The sequence below is a fragment of the Scatophagus argus genome, chromosome 6 (genome assembly GCF_020382885.2).
Source record: "Scatophagus argus isolate fScaArg1 chromosome 6, fScaArg1.pri, whole genome shotgun sequence".
Taxonomy (NCBI): Eukaryota; Metazoa; Chordata; class Actinopteri; family Scatophagidae; genus Scatophagus; species Scatophagus argus.
The window spans coordinates 2,130,182-2,155,155 of NC_058498.1; the positions used below are offsets into that span (position 1 = coordinate 2,130,182).

The 24,974-nt window shown below is 45.9% G+C and overlaps 1 protein-coding gene across 1 annotated transcript in view; it reads left to right on the top strand.

Moving 5' to 3' along the window:
- Positions 1–17,902: 17,902 nt before the first annotated feature.
- LOC124061060 (adenylate cyclase type 1-like) overlaps positions 17,903–24,974 on the top strand; it is a 35,490-nt gene continuing 28,418 nt past the window's right edge. Inside the window, exons 1-3 of the mRNA XM_046392575.1 lie at positions 17,903–18,734; positions 19,905–20,054; positions 23,140–23,258. Of these exons, the coding sequence (XP_046248531.1) occupies positions 18,120–18,734; positions 19,905–20,054; positions 23,140–23,258 (884 nt within the window). The 5' untranslated portion in view covers positions 17,903–18,119. The remainder of the gene's footprint in view (positions 18,735–19,904; positions 20,055–23,139; positions 23,259–24,974) is intronic.

Genomic DNA, 24,974 nt, shown 5'->3' on the forward strand with positions numbered 1-24,974 from the left:
CATCAAGCGTCTCTGCATTGCTTCCTCAGAACGCGAGCATGTTATGTTATCTGTGCAGCAGCGCGGCTGTGAAGAGATCAGAGGTTATTACCGCAGTGCGAGCGTGTTCTCTGTTCAAGGCGATGTTCTGCTTTGGCTAAAGATGGGATTGTGCCTGACACGTCCCCTGCTTGGAAACCCCCCACCGCCTCGGCTTCCATTGTCTAAACACACACTGCGGTTCGGCGTCCACTTCTGTCGTTCGTCTGCATTGATGCTGCTGTCCCTTTGTGGCACTGATTCCAAACCTCTGCAGTGTGTCAGGGGCAAGACTGTCGAGCAGCTCAGATCTGTATAAAGTGAAATTATACAAACAGCTGAAATGCCAATTGTTAGTATTTTTACTCTCACAGTGAGCAATAAACTACCAGCTGCGACAGCAGCGTGTGAGAATAGTGAAATAGGGATGATTATTTCAATTGTTTAGCTTGTGCCACTCGCCAGACCGACTGGAAAAGGAAGCAAACCTTGAAGGATGAATTTGTCTTAGAGGAAGTGAGGACAAAATGTACAGTGGAAGGTAACGTGGGGCCTCGGTAATCTGTCCAATGAGCATCTGTCAAAGCTGCTGGGTGTGTGGTGCAACATTTCATCTTTGTGTTAATATCCCTTCATGTAGCTTGGCAGGGAAACGCTGGAAACAAAAAGAAGCGATATTTAAAACAAAATGACGAGTACACAGTAAATTTTGTTGATTGATGTGGCAGCTGAACTTTCGCTCAGTGTGGTCGTGACCCAGTAGGTGCCCCAAAGCAAAATATTTACGTTCAAGTGACAGCGTCCTCTAGTGGCAGGAGCAATTATGATGGGAGCAAAGGAGGACGTCAGATGGCGCTGATGATGAGCAACGACAAGGTCGAGCGGATGAACGGGTTTCAGTTTGCTGCTGACGTGAAGTTAGTTTTTAGCACACCAAGCGTAACCATGGCTTCATCATTGAAACCATGATGACATAACCTTAAGGAAGCAGTCACATGAACCCAAACCACAATCTTTCCTGAAAGTCAAAAAGAGGTGTCAGAAAATGCAATGCTGTTCAATGTCCAATTTAAAATCCAAACACATTTGAAGCATGGTGGAGTGTTGAAGGTGTGTTTGATACTAGAGCACTATTGATCTATTGATAGACAGTGTATACACAAAAGTATCCAGACACCCCTTTTGTGGGTCTGTTCCTCAGGGTTTGGGCTCGGCCCCTGACTTCCAGTGAAGGGAAATCTTAATGTTTCAGCACACCAAGACATTTTGGACAATGCTATGCTTCCAACTTTGTGCCAACAGTTTGTTGAAGGCCCTTTTCTATTCCAGCATGACTGTGCCCCAGTGCACAAAGCAAAGCTCCATAAAGACATGGTTGGATGAGTTTGGTGTGGAAGAACTTGACTGGCCCACACAGAGCCCTGACCTCAACCCCATCCAACACCTTTGGGATGAACTGGAACGGAGATTGTGAGCCAGGCCTTTTGGTCCAACATCAGTGTCTGAAATCCCACAGAAAAACTTCAGGATCTTGTGGAAAAGCTTCTCTGTTATGACTGCAGAGCTGTCTGTGTATTCAGAATGAAAATGTCCTGGTTGGTGTGATAGTCAAGTGTCCCAATACTTTGGCTACATAGTGTATCAGCTGATTGATTTTATTGGTCATTATCAGCCTATCACAGGTTGGTATCAGCAGGTAGGTTGTCTGACATGCTTTGATTGTTTACATAATGCAGAAAAAGACCCCCGGCCTCCTTTACATACAGTATCTTTGTGGTGTGTCGTGTTTGATATCCCTATTCAAGACTATTGGATGATAGATCAATATCACTGTAATATCTGTACTGGGACCAGAATAAGTATCGAGATCTGACTGGCTGTGGGTACATCGGACAAAAAGTTTGGAAGCTCTGCTCTGTAGGCTCTCGATGTTCTGCTTTGGTTGAAGATGATGATATTGTTCCTGACTCTTCCCTCCTTGGCCAACCCCCACACTTTCAGCATCTCAGCGTAAACACACACTGCGCTCAGGCCAGCTCTGTAAACTCTCATTTGCAGGCGTGGCAGACGTCAAATGAAGTAATGAGGTAATGAATATCTGGCTAATCTGCTGCTGATATTCACATGAGCTGCAGGAGATCTCATCCCACCATCCCTTCTCCTTCTCTTCTTTCCTTTGCTTTCTCTCAGCTACATGTCTCAGCACTGTTTTCCCTCCCTCGCTCTCATCTGTATCATCTGCCATGTGTGCGGTGTTTGAGACGCCATGCGCCCGTCCCTCCCCTCCCCAGCCATGCCTCCATCACCTGCTCATTAGAGAGAGGATGATGGTCCGACGGTCCCCCATGACTCTGCTCCAAAAATAACAGAGCCAATTTCCCGCCTGTTAGGCGGCGATTTCACACCAATCTGAGTTGTACTGCCAGCTAGGCCTGTCGGAGGGAGACGGTATGAGAGAGAGAAAAAAGGTGGAGAAGAAAAGCGAGGCAAAGAATGGAAAAATGTAGGTCAGAGTGTAATGTGTCTGAAAACACAATTCTTTATCCTCCAAACACCCCACCTTCATCAGTCAAGGAGGCGTTTTAGAGAAACAGTCCTGTGTATAACCCCCCCAGAATTAGTGACCTTGCACTGCTGATTTTTTTCTGTTTTGAACAGAGCCAGGCTCACAGTTTCCCCCTGCTTCCAGTCTTTATGCTAAGCTAAGCTAACATCAGCTGGCTGTAGCTTCATATTTAACACACAGACATGAGATAGAGCTCCTCCACTGACCGTCAGCAAAGAAGCCAAATCAGACCATTTTCCCAAAAATGGGGTGCTATTCCTTTAAACTTCTGGCCAGATCTGCATTTTGCAGGTTGAGACATTGACTGCCACAGGACAGCAGGACAGCAGGACAGCAGGACAGCAGGACAGCAGGACAGCAGGACAGCAGGACGGCAGCCTGATTCAGAAAAGTACATACTGGATTATCATTTTTTTTCCAGCTGTCCACTGAGGGCCTGCGATTTGTCCCATGAAGCAGCATCACTCCTTCCTCCACGTAAAGTATTGGATGCTGAAACAGGAAAACAGGATGTAAAACATATTGTCTTTTTCTTCTTCTGCTTATCTGGATTCGGGTCACAGGGGGCAGCAGTTTCAGCAAGGAAAGCCAGACCCTCCTCTCCCCGGACACTTCCACCAGCTCGTCTGGGAGGACACCAAGGTGTCTCAGGCCAGACGAAAGGTGTAGTCCCTGCAACGTGTCCCGTCTCCCTGCCACAGCTTGTGACCATAGCTGAGGGCTGGAACGTAGAGTGACCACTAAATTAAGAGCTTCCCTTTCTTTCTTGTAATATTAAATCTGTTGTTATGGTTTCGTGTTGGCCTTTATTCCACTTTTCCATCTGAAAAAAAAAAAAAGAGGTACCAAGATGGCATAACGGATCACTGTCGTTCCACCTCTGAGCCAGCAGCAGAGGTAGCAGCAGAGTGTGCTGCTGTCGTTTGGTTCAGTATTTCTTACAGTCTGGCCCTTTTCTGTCGCATTTCGACACGTCTAAACTTGGTGACTCCAAGTGGTCCAAAAGACAAGGGGCCTGAGACCAAAAGATAGTCTGCAGTGCATATTTCCACCAGGATTGTCTACTTTTTCTACAAACAAAATTCCTCAGAAGATGCTGTAATCACATGAAAACTCGTCACACAGGAGCTTTAAGGAAAGGATCTGTCAGTCAGTCAGAGATGTAAACCGTGAATTTCTTCACAAAATGAGGGCGGCCTGGGGGGAAGTGTCGCGATGGAGATTAGAATTACAGCGTCCTCTCCTCTTCGGCCAAGGCCGGCGCGAGGTTACGGTAAATATCTCCATCAATGTCACTGTGTCACCAGCTACCACGTCAGTACGGTTATGTCCTCCACCCGCTGCAGCCCCTCACGCCACCAGTTTTATGAGCTGTGCGCCCACATGTGACCTCTAATGGACGTGGGCTTGTGTTTGTCTGTGTGTCTGCGAGCGGCTGCGTGACTTGGAGGATGGAGGCAGTGTAGCTGATTTCCCAGAAGTTTGTCAGCTTTATTTTGTGCAAACAGTTGAAAATATTTCATTAGTGTTTGTTCAGAATTATCACCTCAGGCCACGTGTTTGACTTTGTGTATTTCTGTAGCTGTTGGGGTCGTTAAAAGGAGAGAAAATAAGATGCAAAGTAACAGTGAATCATGAATAAAGTTGTGGAAATGCGTGTATATAGAGTAACATTTAAAAAGCAAATGAGTGCACAGAGCGTTTTTGTCCTATTTTGATCAATGCAGATGTTCATATTCCCACATGACCAGGGACGTCGCTAAAGCCAGCACCTCAGGCTGCCCAATGGACCAACTTGATTAAGTGTGCACTGTGTGTGTGTGTGTGTGTGTGTGTGTGTGTGTGAGAATAATTTGTCTCCCCACAACTTGTCGTTCAGCCAACAGAAATTTCAATTAGAGGAATGTTTCCCTCCGTCCTCACAAAGCGGAGCATCATATTTTATTAATTCGTTTGGCACACTGTGAAAGTGAATTAACTTTAACTTTCCAGCAACACACCTGCAACTGTCAGAGCCATCGATTTTTAATTCACACTCAAGAAAACTTATGCTTTATTCATTCTGCAGGTTGACGGTGCAGGAGGTCGTGTGTGTGTGTGTGTGTGTGTGTGTGTGTGTGTGAGAGAAATTTGAAATCTTCAAAGTCACTGTTTAATGTCAGACTTAACCTCACGGTCTCTTAATGTTTGTGTGTATTCAAGTGTTTGTATGCGTTGCCTCACAGCTCTGTTGCTGACCTAAACAATTTGTAACAGAAAGTTAAAGACGTGAGGACTGGACAAAATGTCTTTACTTTCTGAAGATGTCCTCACTGTTTAAAAATGTCCTCCAAAAAAAAAAAACAACTTAATTTGCACATTATCCTCTTTTTCCACTAATGTCCTACCAAGATACCAAATTGTCCTAAATCTCCAAACTATCCATTATTGCTTTCGTCTTCTAAAAATATCCTTCTTTAGTTGTCAACCAAGACTTTCAATTAACGTTCAAGGAAGATCGATGCCATCAACCATAAGAGGGCCAGAGCCTCACTTGGTTTCCAGTATGGTAATCTGAGGGCCTCCTAACTGCATGAGGACACTGTTGTGTGAGTGGCAGTTAATATCTGCTCATGAGAGATCTGACATAAATCTGACGCCAAGGCCCTCACTTTGCAAGAAAGAAAAAAAAATCTTCCCGTTCTATAAAAAACATTAATATAAAATATCCTCACCATGCAAAATGTGTTCACACTCAAAAATGTCCTTGTGTTCCAAATCTGTCCTCACTTTCCAGGTCTGCTAGTCACGTCGGTCCTCATAGAGAGGGTTCAGCAGCGCACACAGATTGCTTACTGGCTCGGCCACTGAAGAGCTGAGTGCTAATGTGTTGCTGTGGGAACTGAGATGTGTGCAGTGCCTCAGCAGAAGGAAGCCTGCAGCTCTGCTACTGTATACACACTTCCCAAATCATTTCCCACACACTGTTGAGCACCGAAGGGGCACATGAGCCTCCGCACGTACACTCGTATGCACGGACGTTTATCTACAGACCGTCGGCTTTTCATCTGCTCAGAAAAAAGGTGCTCATTAAAGCTCTCCAAAAGGCTCCTGAAGGGTTTTATTAGTAATATGAAGGACTGAGAAATTCTTAACTGCAGCTCTACGGACCCATTTTAGTCTCTTAAAGCTGATAGTTTTGGTTTCACAAGACATTCGCTGTCAGGTTCAGTGTTTCCAGCCGCCCTCGGTGCACTACCTGCTCAGCAACAGACGGCTAACAGGCAAAGTTGAGTCCCAGTCGGTTTTCTTGTCGTATGTCTCACTACATGAGCTTTTAGTAGAGTGTAAATGAGTTGGGTCATTCTGGGCCCATTTTGTGTAGTTTAGACCTGAGATAATAAACCAAAGACACAGTAAGGTATCTGTCAGCTTCCACTCTGCCCCCCTGTGGCCGAGAATCTCACAATGCAGCTTTAAACACATGAATGTTTTACCGGTATGGACGTTTCCACTGTTTTATTTTATAAGATAACAGTTACTCTTGGCACCTCACTCTAAGTGTGTGTGTGTGTGTGTGTGAGACAGGCTGAGTGTGTGTGTGTTTGCTGCAGAACAGTGTTGTTTAACAAGCTTAGCAGGATCAGGTGCTGAGTAATCTGCTGGTAATGAGGCTCATAGTGGTGTGTGTGTGTGTGTGTGTGTGTGCATGGTAGCATTTGAGTGTGTGTCTTTCAGTTATGACCAATCAAAACACGCAGCTCTACAGCTGTACCAGCAGTCGGTGTGTCCACATCTGCTTTCCTTTAAATTTCTGCTTCCTCTCTGTTTTCTTTTTGAAGTGACCCCCCCCACCACCAACACCAACAACAACAACTGATCCCTCTTCACCACCAGCTGAACTTGAGCATTTATAAATGTATATCTGTATGTGATTGCATGCAAACATACATGCATCCATGCTGTGTTGGGCAGGGTTTAACTGAATTAAGATGACTGAAGCTGGTGCTCTTCCCAATCGCCCCAGATTGGGCTTTGGAGTGAAAATCCTCCAGGGAAGCACTAATCCCTGACTGTCGGGAGCAATTTTTATTCCGTAAGCAAAGCTTTCTCGCTCTATCTCTCTCTTGCTTGCTCCATCTCTCTATTTATAGCCCCCTTAAGCTGCTCTGCGTGCCACTGTTTACATTTAGAGCCCCCACTCTTCAGATTTAGAGCCCCCCCCCTCCTCACGCTCCCAGCCCTCCTTTGGTTCCCCCGGCAGAAGAATTAAAAGCAGGACGTCTCTATTGACTAGCGAGCACACATAAAGGAGGGGATGAGATGGACAGATAGATTATGAGGAAGAGGGCCAGACAGAGAGGAGAGGAGGGAAGACGAGGGAGATGTAAAGTGACAAGCAGATCCGAATGAGTATTCCAGCCAGTCAGGCAAGCTGTCTGCAACGGAGAGGAAGAGGAGGAGGAAGAGACTCTGTTTTGAAGGGAAAGGGAGGAAAAGACACGAGATGATTTCAAATGACAAACCTTTAAGGCCCAGTGATGTCTTATGTTTTTTTATGGGGTTAAAAGATTGATTTGACATTTTAGGGGAATTAAACGCTTGTTTCCTGCCCCTCACATGTCTGTACAGTAAATATGTAGCTGTTGGTTAGCTTGGGTCATATTGTGCTTGTTTTATCTGCACAAGAAAAAATAAAAAGAAAGTAAAATGACAGTTTGGTTATGTGCTGGACTGTTTCTTTGTTGTGACCAGTAGGTTGCCTGGCAACCAAGAAATATAAATAGCCTGAAAAAAAATATAAAAAAATTAAATAGCCTGTAAAACGGCTAATTGTTGTTCTTATACTTGTTTTGTACAGATAAACTAAGCAGATTTAAGTGATTAATTAGTGAGTTTTGGAGGTGCTGGTTGGCAGATTTTGCCTCTTTTGAACAGAGCCAGGCTAGTTGCTCCGCCCCCTTTTCTATGCTTGATGCTAAGCTAGGCTAACAAGCTGCTGGTTGTAGCTTCATACATACTGTACACATGTGACTGGTATCAATCTGTCATCTGAGAAACTGAAACAGCTGTCATTGTAGTTTTTAGCAAATGTTAGGCAAGCAAGAGCAAATAGTTCATATCCTGGACTATTTTCAGCTGCGGATTAATCCACATTCGGTGCTGTATTTGGAGGAGCAGGATGGTGTGTGTCTGTGTGTTTGTGTGTGCGTGTGTGGGACTGAATCAAACAAAGTACAGTGTGTGTTCATGCTAATGAAGGAACATGTCATCTGTTACCTCACTGATGTGATTTTAATAGTTTTTGGATGACAGTGGAGCTCTGTGGCACAGAGGAAGACTATCAGGCTTTGAATACACACACAGCACTTGTTAGTCGGATCAGTTCATTGATGCTTTGGGTCTTTTCACAGGATTTAATGACAATAAAAACTGAAGAACATCACCAGACTTTGAAAAGTCTTCCTAAAAATAGAATTTCTTTTAAAAACAAAAAACAAAGCTTCGTTGTCGTCATCCCGTCCTCTCGCCTAAGCCTTCCTGTTTGTTCCTGTGGAGGTCAGCTTGCCCCTCACAGCTGAGAAGTAGCACTTTAAGGCAGCAGCTAACATTTAGCTCATTATGTAAATGCTAATCATCAGTTGTAGCACAGACCCTGGGGGTTTAGAGATGCTCAGACACAACTGAGGCTGGCAAAACAGCATGCTGCATTAACAATTCTAGCACATAGACAAAGCGATTTATGGGTTGCAAGGCTCCACTGTGCTAATCTGTCAGTTTTGTTCCCTGTGCGCAGTAAAGCAGCGGTGATGTAAACCAGTTATGTCATTTAATGTGACGGTGGAGCCTCGTCCTCTGTGGATTTTACACTCAGATGAGGCACGTTTCCACTTGTGCTTCCTGCCCAGTGTCAATAACATAATCAGATGTGGAGCTCACAGCTGCTCTACCTGTGTGTGTGTGTGTGTGTGTGTGTGTGTGTGTGTGTGTGTGTGTTCAGGACAGAGCAGACAGGAAGACAGCGCCGTGCCTGGACAGTGACACACTTACTGTTGCGTTGACTCTGTTTTCCAGCACAGTGGATTTGAAACAGTGACTAAGAGGTGAAGCTGCTAACTTGTCATTGTGATCAGGTTGTATAAACACTGTAGGAAGTGTGGACATGACTTCGTGTCCAAAAATCTGAGGGGACCACTGCTGACTGCTTTCTCGGCGTGTTTTACCACGTTTTACTAACGTTTGCTTGGGTGGAGTTACACAAACTGCGCTGGTAACTGAACTGAAAAAGTCACCAGTGAAGACTCCAAAGCGTGTGGTGAGGTAATATGACCCTGAATACAGAGTCTCATTCCCGTCCAGGGGCGTCCAATACTGCCTTTTTGTCACTTTAATGTACCTCAGACACACTCATACAGAGTAAATACATTTTGAAAATATCCAACCAAAAAAATCCCTCCTCCTCCCTTCTTCCCTTCTGGAATCCCTCCAAAGCCGCTCCTCCTCCTCCTACTATACTGTTTACCACAGAAACTTACCACATCCAACAAGCTCTCTAAGCTTTTTTAGTCTAATAAGGCAAACATAATCTGCTCTGGTATATGCCACAACACACAAACACAAGCAAAAATAACCGCCATGAAGTTACTGTTGCTGCTGAGGGTGTTAGCTTTGTGCTAAACAGCACAGTCTGGCTTCACAGCTCCACTCGTTCTTTGCTTCAGGGTGTTACTGCTCGCTGCTGTGTGGAGATTATTAGCTAAGATTGGGTCTTCACATTTGTTTGATTTTGGCTTGGAAAAGTAGCTCTGAGTCGGACTGCTTGGCGTGGAAACAGCTGTGATTGGTAAATTTGGCAAGCAATTTTTCAATTTCAGGGAGTTCAGGGATCGAGTTGGTTGGCGTGATGCACATGAAGTAAACGTGATGCTCTTTGACTTGTGAGATGCGAGCTGTTTTGGTGATCCTCACAGGGTTAATTATCACAGTTAGGTGCATCAGCACCTCTGTACAGCACGAGTGTGTCTACAGCCTGCACTCATTAGCTCCTCCTCGGCCAGCTGAGAGCTCTGATCTACAAACACTGATCGGGATCAATAATTCACTCAGCCACGACTTTAATATTTGATGTGTGGAGATATAATCTTTCAGGGATAAGTGCCAGTGTTAAGTGTGGAACACACACACACACACACACACACACAGCTCCTGGTGAGCTGTGATTATGTCCATGGCTTTCCCTCCTCTCTGTCTGCAGTGCGAGTGGCTTCAGAGTGTCACCGAGCCGCTGCTGAATATTTGATGTGTCAGGTTGATTGTGAAGTCGACCCCAGACCGCCGTCACCGAGGGTTTGTCTGTCTGTCGGCCCGGCTCCTGCATTGATCAGACTGGCCACCTGCTACTCCTTCATCTGAAAATAATTGAACTATTGAACCGCACTCGCAGAACAGGTAGCACCAGAGAAAATACATGTCAACATCAGCACTGAGCGAGCTGAAACCTTCATTAGAGTCTAATCTGTTTTAATAATCTCTCTGAGCCGCCTTTTGGTTTGTGGTGAAAGAGGAAGGCTGTCAGGATACAGAAGGGTTTTGAAAGTTAAACTGACATGTATTCCCTCAACATATCTGTGAAGAATATCCTGAGGTTGTCTGCTAATATCAACTGGACAGGATTCCTTCGTAATCTGGATGTTCTCTCAACACTCTGAGCAGGAAAATGTTTTGCGAGCAGTCTGGTTATGGTTTTATGAAGCTCTGCTTGTCTTGTCTTTTACTTCCTTTTCCATTTTTGTCCTTTAACTTGAGAGATTGATAATACAAAATAAAATCGACAAAAATTAAGATGTAATACTGTATATTAAGATAAAATTTTACTGATCCCAGATGGCACATCTACAAGGTACTCAGGAGAAAAGGTACATTAAAAAAACATAGAAATTAGCTCCACTTTTACCAGCGTCAACATTAAAGTGTTGAGCGTCAGTGTTGCTGAGTAGCATACACAGTGTAGCAGTAGCTGCTCGCTCTCTGATCTCTTTGATTCATCCGCTGACACATGAACGCGTCTCCGCTTCCTCCCACCGCACAGAAGTGAAGCCAAAACATCCCTGATACGAGTGCCGCCATCTTGTTCTGGTGATGTCATTTGGAGCCAGAGTCTGTGCAGTAGTGACGGGAAGGTGGAGCAGCGGTATCCGGGTTTCAGCCCAAACTCCCACCTGAGCCAATCAGGAGCAGCGCTCAACTGTCATTTATGACATTTCAGCCCCTTTATAGAGCAACAAATAGCTTATTAAAAAACCAAACTGATCAGAAAAAATGAACACCTGAACATACATCAGTGTGATAAGAACAACCTAAAATGACGGAAACCATCTTTGGGAAAAATTCATTTGAAGTGTACATTGAGGTTTTTAGTTTGATTCATGTGCAATCTGCTAACATGGCAGGGGAGGAGTTTATGAGCTGTACTGCAGCCAACCACCAGGGGGCGATCAGGACGTTTTGACTTTGTCATGTTGTTCATATTTATATGCAGTCAGTGGTTTCACCCAAAGTCAGGAAAACAAGTGCTAAAGTGTTAAACGTTTTACCAAAAGAGAAATACTGTTGTGTTTCTGGTGAGGAAAAATCAGAATGTGAACCTTAAACACCCACAATAAAGCTGCCAGAGAGCAGTTTAACTTCAAAGTCATACTTATACTTTATTTAATAGTAATGGACTGCAATGTAGTTTAAAATTCAACCTGAAACCCAGCAGCCTCAAGTACATATTTAGCCTTTCAGTTAACAACAGATTTGTACTGAATCTTTTGAGGAATTGTTTTAATCTTCCTGTGACTCACCCTTGGGATCCATCCCAAGTGACTAACAGCCGTGACGTTAATAATGTGCTGCTACATCAAGAGAAACTTGAACACATCATCTGTGTGTGTGTGTGTGTGTGTGTGTGTGTGTGTGTATACAGTACATGCTGTATGTCTACAGCTTAGATGTTGTGATTTTAGATTTTAAGTTGCAGATCTGTCAGGTCTGGATATTCACTTAGACTGGAGGATGTTTCCTGCTGAGGGTGGCTGCATGCGCCCTGTTTGGTGACGTGCGACTGAGACAGTTGCGCTTTTTCACAAGCTTCACTGAGAATAAGAGTGTGAACAAAATCCATTTACCTTTTACTTGAGAGAAACGCGGCGCCGTATCCCACCAGGATGACCCTAATCCCACTTTGCAGTCCTCAGTGACTTTAAAAACTCCTAAAAGCAGGAGAGTCATTAGATCGACGACTGCTGCCTCACAGGGAATTATTATTGTCATCATCCACAGCACGGTGAAGAATTATTTAGTCACTGTGGCTCCAAGGTAGAGTTTAAAAGCCTCTTTTTCCTTTCAAATAAACACCAGAAGTTGTTGATTTCTTTTGTATAAGAGGCGAGGAACAGTTAGTCTGTTCAGCCTTTAATGAACTTCAGTATCAGATTGAAGCGTTTTTTTTGTGTGGCTTTGGAAGGCAGATTTTATCCTTCATTTGGATTCATCTGGAATTGTATCGCATTCATATTTTAATCGTGTTCATGTAAAATTCTCTCATAAGCACTCAGAGGGAAATTCATAAAAAACACAGACAATCTGGCAGCCTTTTTTTAACTTTCAAAGACGCAACTGGTGCCACATGAAAGAGCTCTGAAACTGTATGTGTTTGTATGAGTGTGTGTGTGTGTGTGTGCGAGTGTGTGTATTTAAATGATAGTTGCATTGGAAATGTTTTTCAGCTTCCCTCCAACATCTCTTGCTGAGGGAGATGAGAGGAGCTGACACACAGAATTAAAAATATCTCTCAATAGCACTCCCACACGCACACACACACACACACTGCAACCCAAGAGGCCACACACACACACACACACACACAGACACACATTAACACACAGCCTACTGCTGAACACTCTCTTTTTGTGTGTCTCTCTCATCTTTTTCTTTTCCCCTCTTGTGCATATGGATGCATACGTGCAATCTGCTGGCTGCTGAGTGCTCTAAAAAACATTAAAGCAACAGTGTAGTGGCGTCAAATACAGAGTAAAAGGATTAACCGGAATTTCTTTTCATTTGTTTTTTCCATTCACCTCGGGCTTTAGCATTTACATACATGCTAACATCATGTAAAGATGAAAGAATAAATCTATTTAGCCCTGCAGATCGACGATGCGGACAGTAAGGTTCATGAGGTCTTTCATCGGCTGTATAAATATCAGCGTTTATGCATGAGAGCTGTTTCTGTGTTAATCTATTCCTGTCTTCCACAGGAAGAGCATGGAGCTAATTGTGTTTGTATGAATGGCAGCAAGCAGGTTTATTCATGAATGCAAACCACACTGCAGCAGCAGCTTCCTCAGCCCCAGCGGAGGGCTCCTATTCATGAATGTGCTGAAGATCCCAGTCTGCTAAGTTCCCATTTATCTGTCTCTGTGTATCCCTGCCAAGTGGCTCCCATCACACACACACACACACACGCACACACACACACACACCAACAGGAAATCACCTGGCTGTGATTATGGGAGCATGGCGTCTGACAAATCAAAGCTACAATCTCAGGGTCACCTGGTGTGAGGCGGAGCTGGAACTTGGTCTGACATTTTCAAAGTTTATTATAAATGTATGGATTTACTCTCTGTGCGCATAAGCACACACACACACGGCACACACACTGTACCCCTGCACGTCTACACCGTCGTGGTGGTTGTTTTTGCAAGGTTGGCGGGAGGGTTTGTGTGGCTCGGTCACCTCTGAAGCTTTCATCTGCACCACCCCGTCCTTCATGTCAGAGCCTCAATTTGGAGAAATGTCAGCGAGCACAATGAGCCGGAAGGGCAGGGCGCTGTGTCACCGCAGCACAGACAGATACAAACACATGAGCTGCACTCATCATCTCAAACCACCTGAAAGAGAGTCAGAATGAGGGAGAGAGAGAGACAGAGAGAGGGAGAGACAAAAGATGGGGGAGAGAGAGAGAGAGCCAGGGTGTCAGATTGGGAAACACCTCAGCAGCATATTAGTCTCAACTGCTAGCCTTACTGCCTCTGTTGCCATGGCAACGGGGGACTGTCAGGCATCCTGGAGGGAGGGATGGTCCAAAAATCTGCAGCTGTCACTTACTTCAGGAGAGAGAAAGAGAAATGGAGCCTGTTTGTGTGTGTGTGTGTGTGTGCGTGTGTGTGTGTGTGTGTGTGTGTGTGTGTGTGTGCGTGTGTGTGTGCGCGCACTGCCTGGCTGCTGTATTACTTCACAGGGAAGATGCTAAACAGGAAAGATGAGATGCTTTAAATGAGCCAATGGGGACAAGAGATGGAAAAATAAGGCTGCATTTTATGTTCCAAAACAAGTTAAAGCAGTTTTAAGTGCTGCAGTTTATTCATACAGCACAGCCTTCAGCACAGGGGACGCAGCGCAGAGCGGTTTACGTTCAGACAGAAATGATTTGACAGCCAAAGCAGCCAACTTTACAAGGTAACGGCAGGTTAAAATGGTGAGCGTTTAATTCAGCTGATGAGTCTGTCCTGAGTAGAGGAAACAGAAAACACCCACATATCAGAGTCTAAAAGCATTTATCAAAATAGACTAAACTGCACATCGTGTGCACAAGTTACAAGCAGATACAGAAAGCCAAAGTGAAGCCAGGATTTCCAGGTCACAATCCAGGTGAAGGAAATCCTACCCACTCAGAGCAGGTGGAGTGGGCAGGACAGAAGCATCACACTCTCTCTTACAACACAGTGTTTTACTCAAAAGGATTTTACTGTTATTTCAAGGTAAAGTAGTTAAACGATGTGGCTTTAATGCGTATCTCTTAATGATGACAGATCATTTTAGATGCTTAATGGGATTTTAAACCATAGAAATTTTCCCAAAAGCGTTAATGAACGAGAGTGTGTGAGCTCTTTTCACTCTGCTAGCAGAACCACAAGACAAAATCTCATTAGTCTCCCATCAGATGAGGGTCAGATTGTCTTTCTTCTGACCGTTGTGATCTCGGCTCTGCAACCCATTGATTTAAAACACGCTGGACGATAGTGGATATTGACCACATAGTAATTGACTGCATGCATGCAGAGGCTTTTTTTTGTTAGGAGGGCCCAAAGTGCTTCACATTGACTTCCTCATTGATGAGCCAGTCCATTGACTTCCTCAGAGATCTTAGCGATCTGACGCACATGTGCAACAAAAAGCAAGGTCATCGCTCAGGCCACCGGGACACCTGCGTTTGCCTTCTTTTGTAGGCTTTAAAAGCCTGTCATTTTGGCTCGCTGTCTGAACAGACAATCAAGTTGTGAGATGTAATTAAGACGTAAAGCTGCGAGGAGGAAACATCTCACTGCTGAGGAGGGATTGATGTAAAAACATGTGTGGTTACAGGACTTTATTATCCTCTGGACTGACGTGTTCCTGGACTGTTTCTGGACGGTGAACCAATGCAGGTTTACTGCGGTTTGCGTCAGAGGATGTGCTGCTGAAGCCCAACGCAAGCTGACATTAGCTTCAGCCATAGCTGTTGCTAATCTCCCAGGGGTCCAAACACACACACACACACACACACACACACACACACACACACAGTCCAAATAAAACATTAATTAAATAATGAAATTGAGATTAGCACACATGCAGACCTGGAGCCGCCGTGTAATAATATCCCATCTTACAGTAAGACTGTAAACAATCCACAGAGCTGGAGTGAATAAAACTGGTGTAAATCACTATGGACGTATTCCTGTGTGTGTGTGTGTGTGTGTGTGTGTGTGTTCAAACCACCATGACACACTCTTCCTCCATCTGTAGGCTTTATGTGGCAGAACTGTGGAACGGCGAGAAGCAAAAGATGAACGTGTGTGAGTATGATACCCATAGGCACATATCGTGTGTATAAATACCATCCATTACGTGTTACTTATACTCAGGTGAGCTCTGAATGTGATTACATGAAGGTATCCGCTGGAAACCTGATAATTCACACTCAGTCTCAGTTCTTTCCTCTTGAGCTCTACTTTTGCTGTAATTTCTACATGTGAGACACTTTAAGGATTTTTCTCCATGTTGTACTTCTGTTACTATAGTTTAAACTGATTTTCTGATGTTTTTCCTTCCATATTGCATGACGATGATGATAATAATTGTTGTATGTGTGTGATATTAAAATTGATATGAGGTTAACAATACACACTGTGATAATAATAATTATAATAGTAATAATGATGTTAAAAATCCTGTGCAGGTGTTGTGGCCATCAGTTCAGGGTTTCCTTTTCACCTTTCATTAAAGGAACAGTTCTCCCAAAAATGAAAATTCAGTCATTGTCTGCTCTGAAGTTTCAAAGTGCACAGAACATTTCTGGAGTTTCACAGTAAAAACCACAAATCTGCCAAACAACAACAACAACAAAACATAAAATGGCTCCACGCAGATCGTCCAGCGTGATCCAACTGATTCGAGGATGTTATTCAGGCCTCATGTAGGCCACTTCATCCGGAGTGCCCTTCATGGAGACTGCAGCGTCGTTTCACAAAACTCCAGAAACTTCATCTGACTTTCCATCAGCATGGACGGTTGCAAGATGAGGACAGAACTTTCATATTTGGGTGAACTGTTCCTTTAAGTCTATTTGTTGTTGTTGTTGTTGTTGTTGATTCTTACATTTATGAGAACAAACTCTCTCCCTACTGTCATATTTTGAGCGTAATTAATGTGACAAAAAAGAGACAAAACACATAATTAACAAAGATAGATGTGGCTGAATTATTTATTTGTAAAAATGTTCCATATTAACGCGATATTATCGTTATCGTGAACTGTTTATTCTGCTCCTGTTCGCTACAGAATTTCAACTTGAGATGAAACCTCACATGAAATATGACATTTACACGAACATGAACACGTTTTGTTGGGATGCGAGCACATTTGTGGATGACCTGAAGACAAAACGTGACTTATGTTTCACTTTTCCTCTTGTCAAAGTGTGTATTTTTGCTGTGGCTGCAGACTGTTTACTCCTCCATCTCAAACACTCTCACATCTTCATTCACAGCTCTGCTAAATGATTTTTGGTGTAGTTATCAGGTGGATATTTAAATGTCCTCTGGCTGTACTGACTCACATTCTGCTTTATTCTGGATCTGCAGCGGATCTGCAGTTTGTTCTCGTAAATGTTTAACTTTCAACTTAAACGGTAAAAACTCACATTAAATAACACGCAAACCTGCCGTCGACCGTAACGACGGAGCGTCACATTCAAGTCGCAGTTCTCACACTTTCACTGTTAAGAAGCAGGGCGCTATTTTTAGTCTCCTTACGCGACCACAGCCTCCTGTCTCTAGCGGGGTTTTCTCTTAATTCCCTGCGTGAAATGGACACTTGACTCTGCAATAAAATATATGAGGGGAAGAGATGCGGGAAAGACCAAATTGTTGCTATATTGGACCATCCATCGGTTCAGCTGGTCTATTTTTAGCTGGGAACTACATCAGCTCTGACTGCAGACACTGTGTGTGTGTGTGTGTGTGTGTGTGTGTGTGTGTGTGAGGGGAAATCACCAGCGCTGTTTTGCTGCTGTCTTCACCAAACCACCGACATTTCACTCTGCAAATTAAGGCAGGGGGACACACAGAGGGGTATAATGTTTACTGTGTGTGTGTGTGTGTGCGTGTGTGTGAGCTGTGCGCGTCTCAGAGGCGAGACAAAGTAAACCCAGAGAAAATATTGTCAAATCATCTCGTGTGTTCGCCGAGCCTCGTGCTGAGGTGTTTTGACTGCCATCATGTACAAGCGTGATCCTTCGTGTGCCCAGTTAAGAGCGCAGGATCACCGGTAACCCTGTGTGAGGCACCGCAAGTGGTCCGAGAGGGAGGGAGGGAGGGGAGGCAGGGAGAGAGAGATAGGCAGGGACAGAGAGCGAGAGAGAGAGAGAGAGAGAGAGAGAGAGAGAGAGAGAGAGAGCGAGGCAGGGAGAGAGGCAGAGGGAGGCAGGGACAGAGAGAGAGAGAGAGAGAGGGAGAGAGAGGCAGGGACAGAGAGAGAGAGAGGCAGGGACATAGAGAGAGAGAGAGATAGAGGGAGAGAGAGGGAGAGAGGCAGAGAGAGAGAGCGAGAGAGAGAGAGAGAGCGAGGCAGGGAGAGAGGCAGAGGGAGGCAGGGACCGAGAGAGAGAGAGGGAGAGAGAGGCAGAGAGAGGCAGAGAGAGGCAGAGAGAGGGAGAGAGAGGGAGAGAGAGAGAGAGAGAGAGAGAGAGAGGCAGAGAGAGAGAGAGAGAGAGGCAGAGAGAGAGAGGGAGAGAGAGAGAGGGAGAGAGACACGCACATTGGTCGGGCTACTTTTCTGACGACACACAACAATCGTCAACCTGTGGATAGGGCGCGCGCGGTGCTCTGTTGTCTCCACTGCCACCCTCTCCCCTCTGACACCGAGCCCGACATCCAGGACGCATGAACTGGGAGAGGGTGCCGGTTCGATTCCCCCGCGGAGGAGAGGAACCGAAAAGTTGAGGGGCTCGCGCGCCGATCCCCGCTTCATGAATGGCCGGAACATGGAGGAGATGCCATTCGAAAGAGTCAAGACCCGGCGGAGGAAGGGTCACTGCCCGGCCGGTGCACCCCTGGGCGCCATCGCCTGCGAGGACGAGTTCAACAGCCAGGAGTTGGAGGCTCTCTTCCAGAACTACAACCTGAAGCTGGAGCAGACCGCCACCCTCAAAGCGCTGGCGGTGCTCATCGTGGCCGCGTCGTCGCTGTCACTGGTGGAGCTGCTGTCCAGCCCGCGTCTCACCTTGTCCAAGGGCTCCTACCCGGTGCACTGCGTGGTGTTCCTGTCGCTGTTTATCGTCACCAACGTCAAATACCTGCAGGTGACGCAGCTGCAGCAAATAGCGAAGCTGGCCCTGCTGTTCAGCTTCACCTTTGCGCTGCTCTGCTGTCCGTTCCCGCTGGCGCTCGGCACGTCGGAGCTGGTGAGCGCCGGTGCCCCTGAGCAAGGCATGTGGCAGCTCATGCTCGTCACTCTCGTGGCTTACGTGCTGCTGCCGGTGCGGACGCTGCTGGCAGTGCTGTTCGGGGTGATGCTGGCTGCATCCCACTTCATTGTCATAGCCACGTCGGTCACAGGAAGGAAGCAGAGGCTGTGGAGACCGGTAAGTGCTGCACCTGCACCCCGGTCAGCTCACCTGTCACTCAGCCAACTCTGCCGCCTCGTGCTTAGCCAGCAGCTCTTTTTAATTAAGCCATCATCACGTCAGATCGACAGGGGGTCGAGCGCCCCCCCATTTCACTCAAAAACCACACTCCAGGTAGCTTTGAGTCTCCAGTGCAGGAGGCTGCTGTACTGGGAAGCTCCCAGCTGGGGGATAAAGTAAGTGTTAGCGCCTGACCCTCAGGGATCGATTTGACTTCCAGCTTAGTTTCACTTTTGCGCACGTCTGTAATGAAGCAGACCAGGAGCTGTCCGGCTGCCAGTGCTGAAACGGGAGGATCCTGCAGAGTCTCAGTGCTGATCCTTCAATGGCGCCCGTCGCACAGACTGCATGTACAAGCGACAATTTTGGTTTCATCAACATCTTGTTAAAACGCGGTTATGACCTCTACAGCGAAGCTTACTGTGCTCTTCCTGTCCTCCGGTCGATACAAATGTTGTTGGGTAAAGACCAGTTCCTCCTCATCAAATTATTTCCTTTCATATATTTTTAAAGGAGGTTAAAGATGTGAGTTTATCCAGAAAAACATGACTCAAAAACAGTGTGATTTTGTTATCAGAAATCAATTTTCTTCTTCTGCGGTTTGATTGCAGAGACCCGAGGAGGTGAAATCACCCTGTAACTCTAACTTTGTGCAGAAGAAACACGTTGCTGTCAGTCCCGACCCCCCTGCAGTGGGCAGAAGTATTTCCTCCTTTCTAGTTACAGTCTGAGGAGCAGAGAAGGGTCTTTCACCTTCCACCTCTGACCTTTTAAAGGAACCGAGGACGCAGAGTTCATCGTGCAAATCAAAGTGTTTGACTCGATCAATAGTTTCTGATCATTAACCAGCACTGCACTTTGTCTGCCTGTCGTTTCGCTGTCAGGATTTGTTTCTTTAAGTCACACTGTAGTCACTGTGCTGACCTTAATTTCTGCCTTTTAATCCATCCTATGGATTAATCAAGGATTGTGAAATGTAATCTAGCCGGGATGTATGGCCGCACGCAGAAATGCACATATGGACACGTGTGTTCCTCCAGGCCCACACACACACACACACACACACACACACACAGGACGTGGACGCTGCCAGCTCTGTTTAACATGTCTGTTCTTGTTTGTGTGCAGCTGGTGGCCAATGCGGTGCTGTTCACCAGCGTCAACTTGTCGGGGGTGTTTGTGAGGATTCTCACCGAGCGCACCCAGAGGAAAGTCTTCCTGCAGGCCCGCAACTGCATCGAGGAGAGGCTGAGACTGGAGGACGAGAACGAGAAACAGGTGAGGCCTGAATGTGAACACTGACAGCATCCACACGCCTCGTCCTCGTCTCCATGAGATCGTCTCAGTCTCCTGAGAAGTTTGTTGTTTTGTTTTTTTAAAGGTTTCAGGTGCCAATGTATTCTAACAACCTGCCCACAGGCACGCAGTAACTATGACAGCAGCTATTTAAGGAAAGAACAATTACTGTGGCACATGCACCAGCGCCACACATTCCACCCCCTCCGCGCACACCTACATGTAGAGACTTAACAAAGGAGCAATCAGGCAACTTTAACACGCAGAAACACTTTGCTACGCGCCGCGCCCTGCCCGCACACGCACGTGCACGAAACCCGCCCACACCGGGCGTTGAACAGAGAATTAATTACCCCACGTATGGAACACGCATCTATACACATCTCACCTTCGTTATGCGCGGCGACGGCGAGCGCACGCGCACGCTTAGCACCTGCGCTTTGTAGATTGGATGATGATATGCTGTGTTTTCCCCCAGCAGTAACAGGCTCCCTTCTGACAGGTAATTACACAAGCAGATTGCTTTCATGGCCTCCCTACTCCAGTAAAGGTCACAGTTTATCTGCGTGAGGGAAACACACACACAGACCCCTGATTGGGATCCATCACCAGCCAGCCAGCAGCCTGCAACCGGACTGCTGCTCGTGCGCCCCGCTAACAAACGTCTCCGATTTGAATTTCAGCCCTCAAACGCGTCTCAGCTTATCTCTCGGCTGTTTGTCGGGTTTTGGCTTTGAGTCGGATCCATAGGTTGCATTGATTATTGAAACATGCGTGGGCTGTACATCTGGGTGGTGTAATTGACCTCTCAGTTCAATAAGTAATCTCAGAAGCCAGAAGCAAAGCGTAGTTTCCCCTGGACTCACGCGACGCCTTCAGGAACAGCATTCATGGCCAAAACCCAGTGAAACAAAGCCTCTGCTCCAAAGGCCTCGTGCACAACGACAAGGTGACCAACAGGACACAAAGTAGTACCGCCACGTAACACAAGCGTCCGATATGGCAGCTTAATGCTTAAGGGTTGGTTAAGCTTATGTGAGTAAAACTGCTCAGTGAAGGACGACGAGAAGGTCAGAGGTCACCATCCAGCTCGGCCTCTCCTCTAAGAGGTTTTGTGGTGCTACGACAATGTCATACTTGCAGTTTGTTTGGAGAGGGAACCGAAAAGATCTCACGCGTTGTTTACACACCAACACACGTGCATCCACGACCCGGGACTGAAACACCAGAGCTCGCCTTTGAGTCTGTTGCTTAAAGGTCCTGGGCTACTGTAAAAACACGGCATGTGGAAGAGGACCTGCTCTTTCTGCTGATACAAAAGGTTCATTCTAAGGTAACAAAAACACAACAACTCCTGGCTTCACGTGATTTTACACTAATGAAAGCATATTAATGAATTATGTTCCATTTCTGCCCCTAAATCGTATGCATTGGACCTTTGCTTCAGTGAATAGGAACAAAAACGGATATCTGGCTGTTTTTCTTCAATGAAATTCCCTGAAAGTTGAATTTTATCTAAATAATAATTGTAAACATTTGTCAACATACATCAGACTTCACCTTTCACGTCCCCACCCGCCTCCTGGGAAGGTACAGCGACAGAGAATGAAACGCGCCGTTAGCTTGAATAAAGCTGCAGATGTGTGTGTTTGAACTGGAGACATTTGTCATAATAACAAAAGCCTGGTAATTCCCAGGAATTTTAAAGTATCCGCGCCACGTGTTGGATCTTTAAACTGTCTGCGTTATTGTTGTCTTATTGGATCCCTTCAGCTTCAAACTGATAAAAGAGTCTTTGTGGGAGTTTCCCCGTCTTGTTAATGTGGAGGACAGGAAGTCTCCATGTTAATGTGAGATAAAGTGAGCCAGCGGTTCATTAATAAACCCCTATGTGGAGAGCCGTAGTCAAACAGAGCGCGGAGTGAATTAAACCCGGGACAGATCAGAGAAATGGGAATCTTTGATGTGCAATTATAAAAACGTACAGGGAAGAGAAATGGAAGCGATTAACAGAGCAGGTAAAATAGTTCCCTTATTAAAACAGCCTCACCTTCACACTTTGTGGTGATATTTACGCCTGGCGCGCATGTGTGTTGGCCTTCAGTGTTTGTGAAAGCTGCTCTTCGGCCGAGCCTTTTCGCTCTCGGGTGAATGGACGTGTGATGTGAAACGGAGGCGCAGGAGAGCCTCGGCCGGCTCTCTCTCTCTCTCTCTCAGCATCCGTTCAGCAGAGCAGCCCGATGATTCATTGTGCATTCACAGCCATTTGACATCCCGCTCGAGTTGGACTTTGTGCTGCTGCAACTGAGACGAGTCACACAAGCAAAAACATGCTGACGTGTGAAAACTCTGCTTCACATCCGATTCAGCTGGTTAACTGACAATGAAGAGGCACTTTGGTTAATCCGTCTGCCTCTGAAGTTCTCCTCAAACGTGAGGCTTCAGCCCAGTCGGCCCGAGAGCCACGTCCACACCGGATGATCCTGGACCCGGCGAGTCGCTTCCAGAGGCTGAATGTGACTGAGGAGTTCTGACCTGCAGTTAGAATTTACACTTTGCTGTTTGGGTTGTTGTTCTTCAGTTTCTTCACATTTAGCACAAAAGTCCACTTGGACTCGAGGTTAGAATTCAGCCACCAAAGCTCACTTTGACCTCACAAAACTGATTTGTAACTAATCGTTAGTGTCAATAACAAATTAGCCTGTTTATCGTTTTCTCTTTGTCGGTCAGAAGATTGTGAAAAAAGCCGGTGTAGCATCTTCAGATTGTTAGTTTTGTCCGATCACATCAGATGATGAAAAACAACCAAATTCCTATTAGTTTTAACTGTGATTCAGTGATGTGAATTATCAGGAAAGTTTAAAACTTTTGCTCAACAGAATTAATCAGTCAGTTCCAACAGTTGTTGATTGTTTTCCTGTCGTTTGAGTACTTTTTCTTTGAAACCATCTGGATGTTTACGCCAGCTGCACGCAGGCAAACGTACAGCATGTCGTGTACATTTGCGTCCTCCCACTTTAAAGTTCTGACGCTGCCTCGTCTTCTGTTTTAACCCCTTCCTCCTCAGGAGCGTCTGCTAATGAGCCTGCTGCCCAGGAATGTTGCCATGGAGATGAAGGAGGACTTCCTGAAGCCGCCTGAGAGGATCTTTCACAAGATCTACATCCAGCGTCATGACAATGTCAGGTACGGGGGCGTCATGACAACTGCGGACGGCAGAGGTGTGCTGCGGTGTTTTGATCCAGGTGTCACCTGCTGTGACGTCAAGTTCAAGAATAGAAGGGGAGCAATTAAGATCAGCCATCAACGCAGATGCAATCAAACTATGTAAAGGTTAGAATGAAGAAATGGACGGATTAGAAAATGGTCATTTCCTCCGTCTCTTCTGCCATTTGTGTTGCTGCTGAGGAGAGATTTCAGTGAGTGTATTTTATTCATCAGATCGAGGAATCAAAGTCATGCAACGCTGGGCTGCACAATGAAATTAAAGTTTGTTGTCCCCTCCAAGAGCAGAACAGGGTTCAAATATGAAGTACACTGATACAAGCTGTTGTTTACTTCTACATGTAAACACATCGTTCCGGGGTGGATTTTTCTAAGTTTGCGCCTGGCTGAGTGTAAACAGCAGCAACAAGAGGCTGAAGATAATGTGGTCCACATCGTCACGTCCACCTCCCCTCGTCCTGCCGGAGTCCTGCGCTCTGTGGGTCTGAACACGATGCCAACCGTCGAGGACAGCTTGATCCGGGATGTTGTGGTGGGAACAGGTCTCCTTAAGGATGTGGGCACAAGTCTCTGATGTTCCATCCTTCATGTACATTTCATCCAAGACGTTGTCCAGGAGCCACCTGAAGGCCACACTGGGTTGCATGGCTCCCAGTCGGGATCTCTTTCCTCTCTGGCTGGCTGTTTGAGCGATTGAAAGGTGCCGAAAGAACCTCCTAATCTGAACCCTGCTCCTCTCTGTGAAAGTATTTCCAAGGTTATGAATCAGCTGGTGGATCTTCTGTATGTCTGCAGAGCATGTTTTGCTGCACAGGTTTTTCCTGTTTCACTGAAATGCTCAAACGAAACAGGTGGTTTGTAGCATTTAGGCATCAGCTCAGGTTAGACTTTCAGGAACTTAAGAAATAACAACAGCACTCGGTAAGAGGACAAATATGTGTTTTTGGGGTGAACTATCCCTTTAATGTTGGCCCTCTTCACTGCCTAAAAGAAGTGCCAATAGCAGGTCTTAAATCTCACCTTGTGGTGTAACTCATTACTGATTGGTCCAGAGGTCCAGGAGTTGATGACAGGAAGCTCATCGTTTCTCAGACAAACGTCAGTGTGAGTTGAATGTATTTGAATTTTTGACTGTTGACCAGACAGAGTGAGGGCTCTGGTAAATTACTGGCACCTTACAGAGCGAAAACAATTCAGGTACTGATCATAAACTAACTGACCAGTTAATAATGATGGGTTAGTCTGACTGTTTAAATCATTTGTTAAGAAGAAAAACCTCATTCGCAGGTTCTAGTTTTGCCGATTTATCCCGTTTTCTTGTGGACAAGAAGTAGTGACAAGCATTTTCTTTTTCATCCATCATCTCTTGCAGTCCTGTCCTTGCAAATTTTCTCAGCCTTTTCGGCGGCCACCTCTCTTGCACCTGTAATGAAGAAAATATCGGCGAGTGCGAGAACCTGGCTGACTCTGAGCTGATTACATTCCAGTAAAGAGAAGCGGAGAGCTGTATCAGTGCCGTGGAGTGTGGGAGTGGAGGGCTAGGTAGCATGTCAACAGCACTCCTGTCAAGAGACAATCCTCTCCACTCTCCGTCTCCGTCTGTCTCCCACCCTGCCTCCGCCTGTCTGTCCGTCTGCCTGTCTGTCTGCTCGGCTCCCACACTCAGCCACGGCTCGG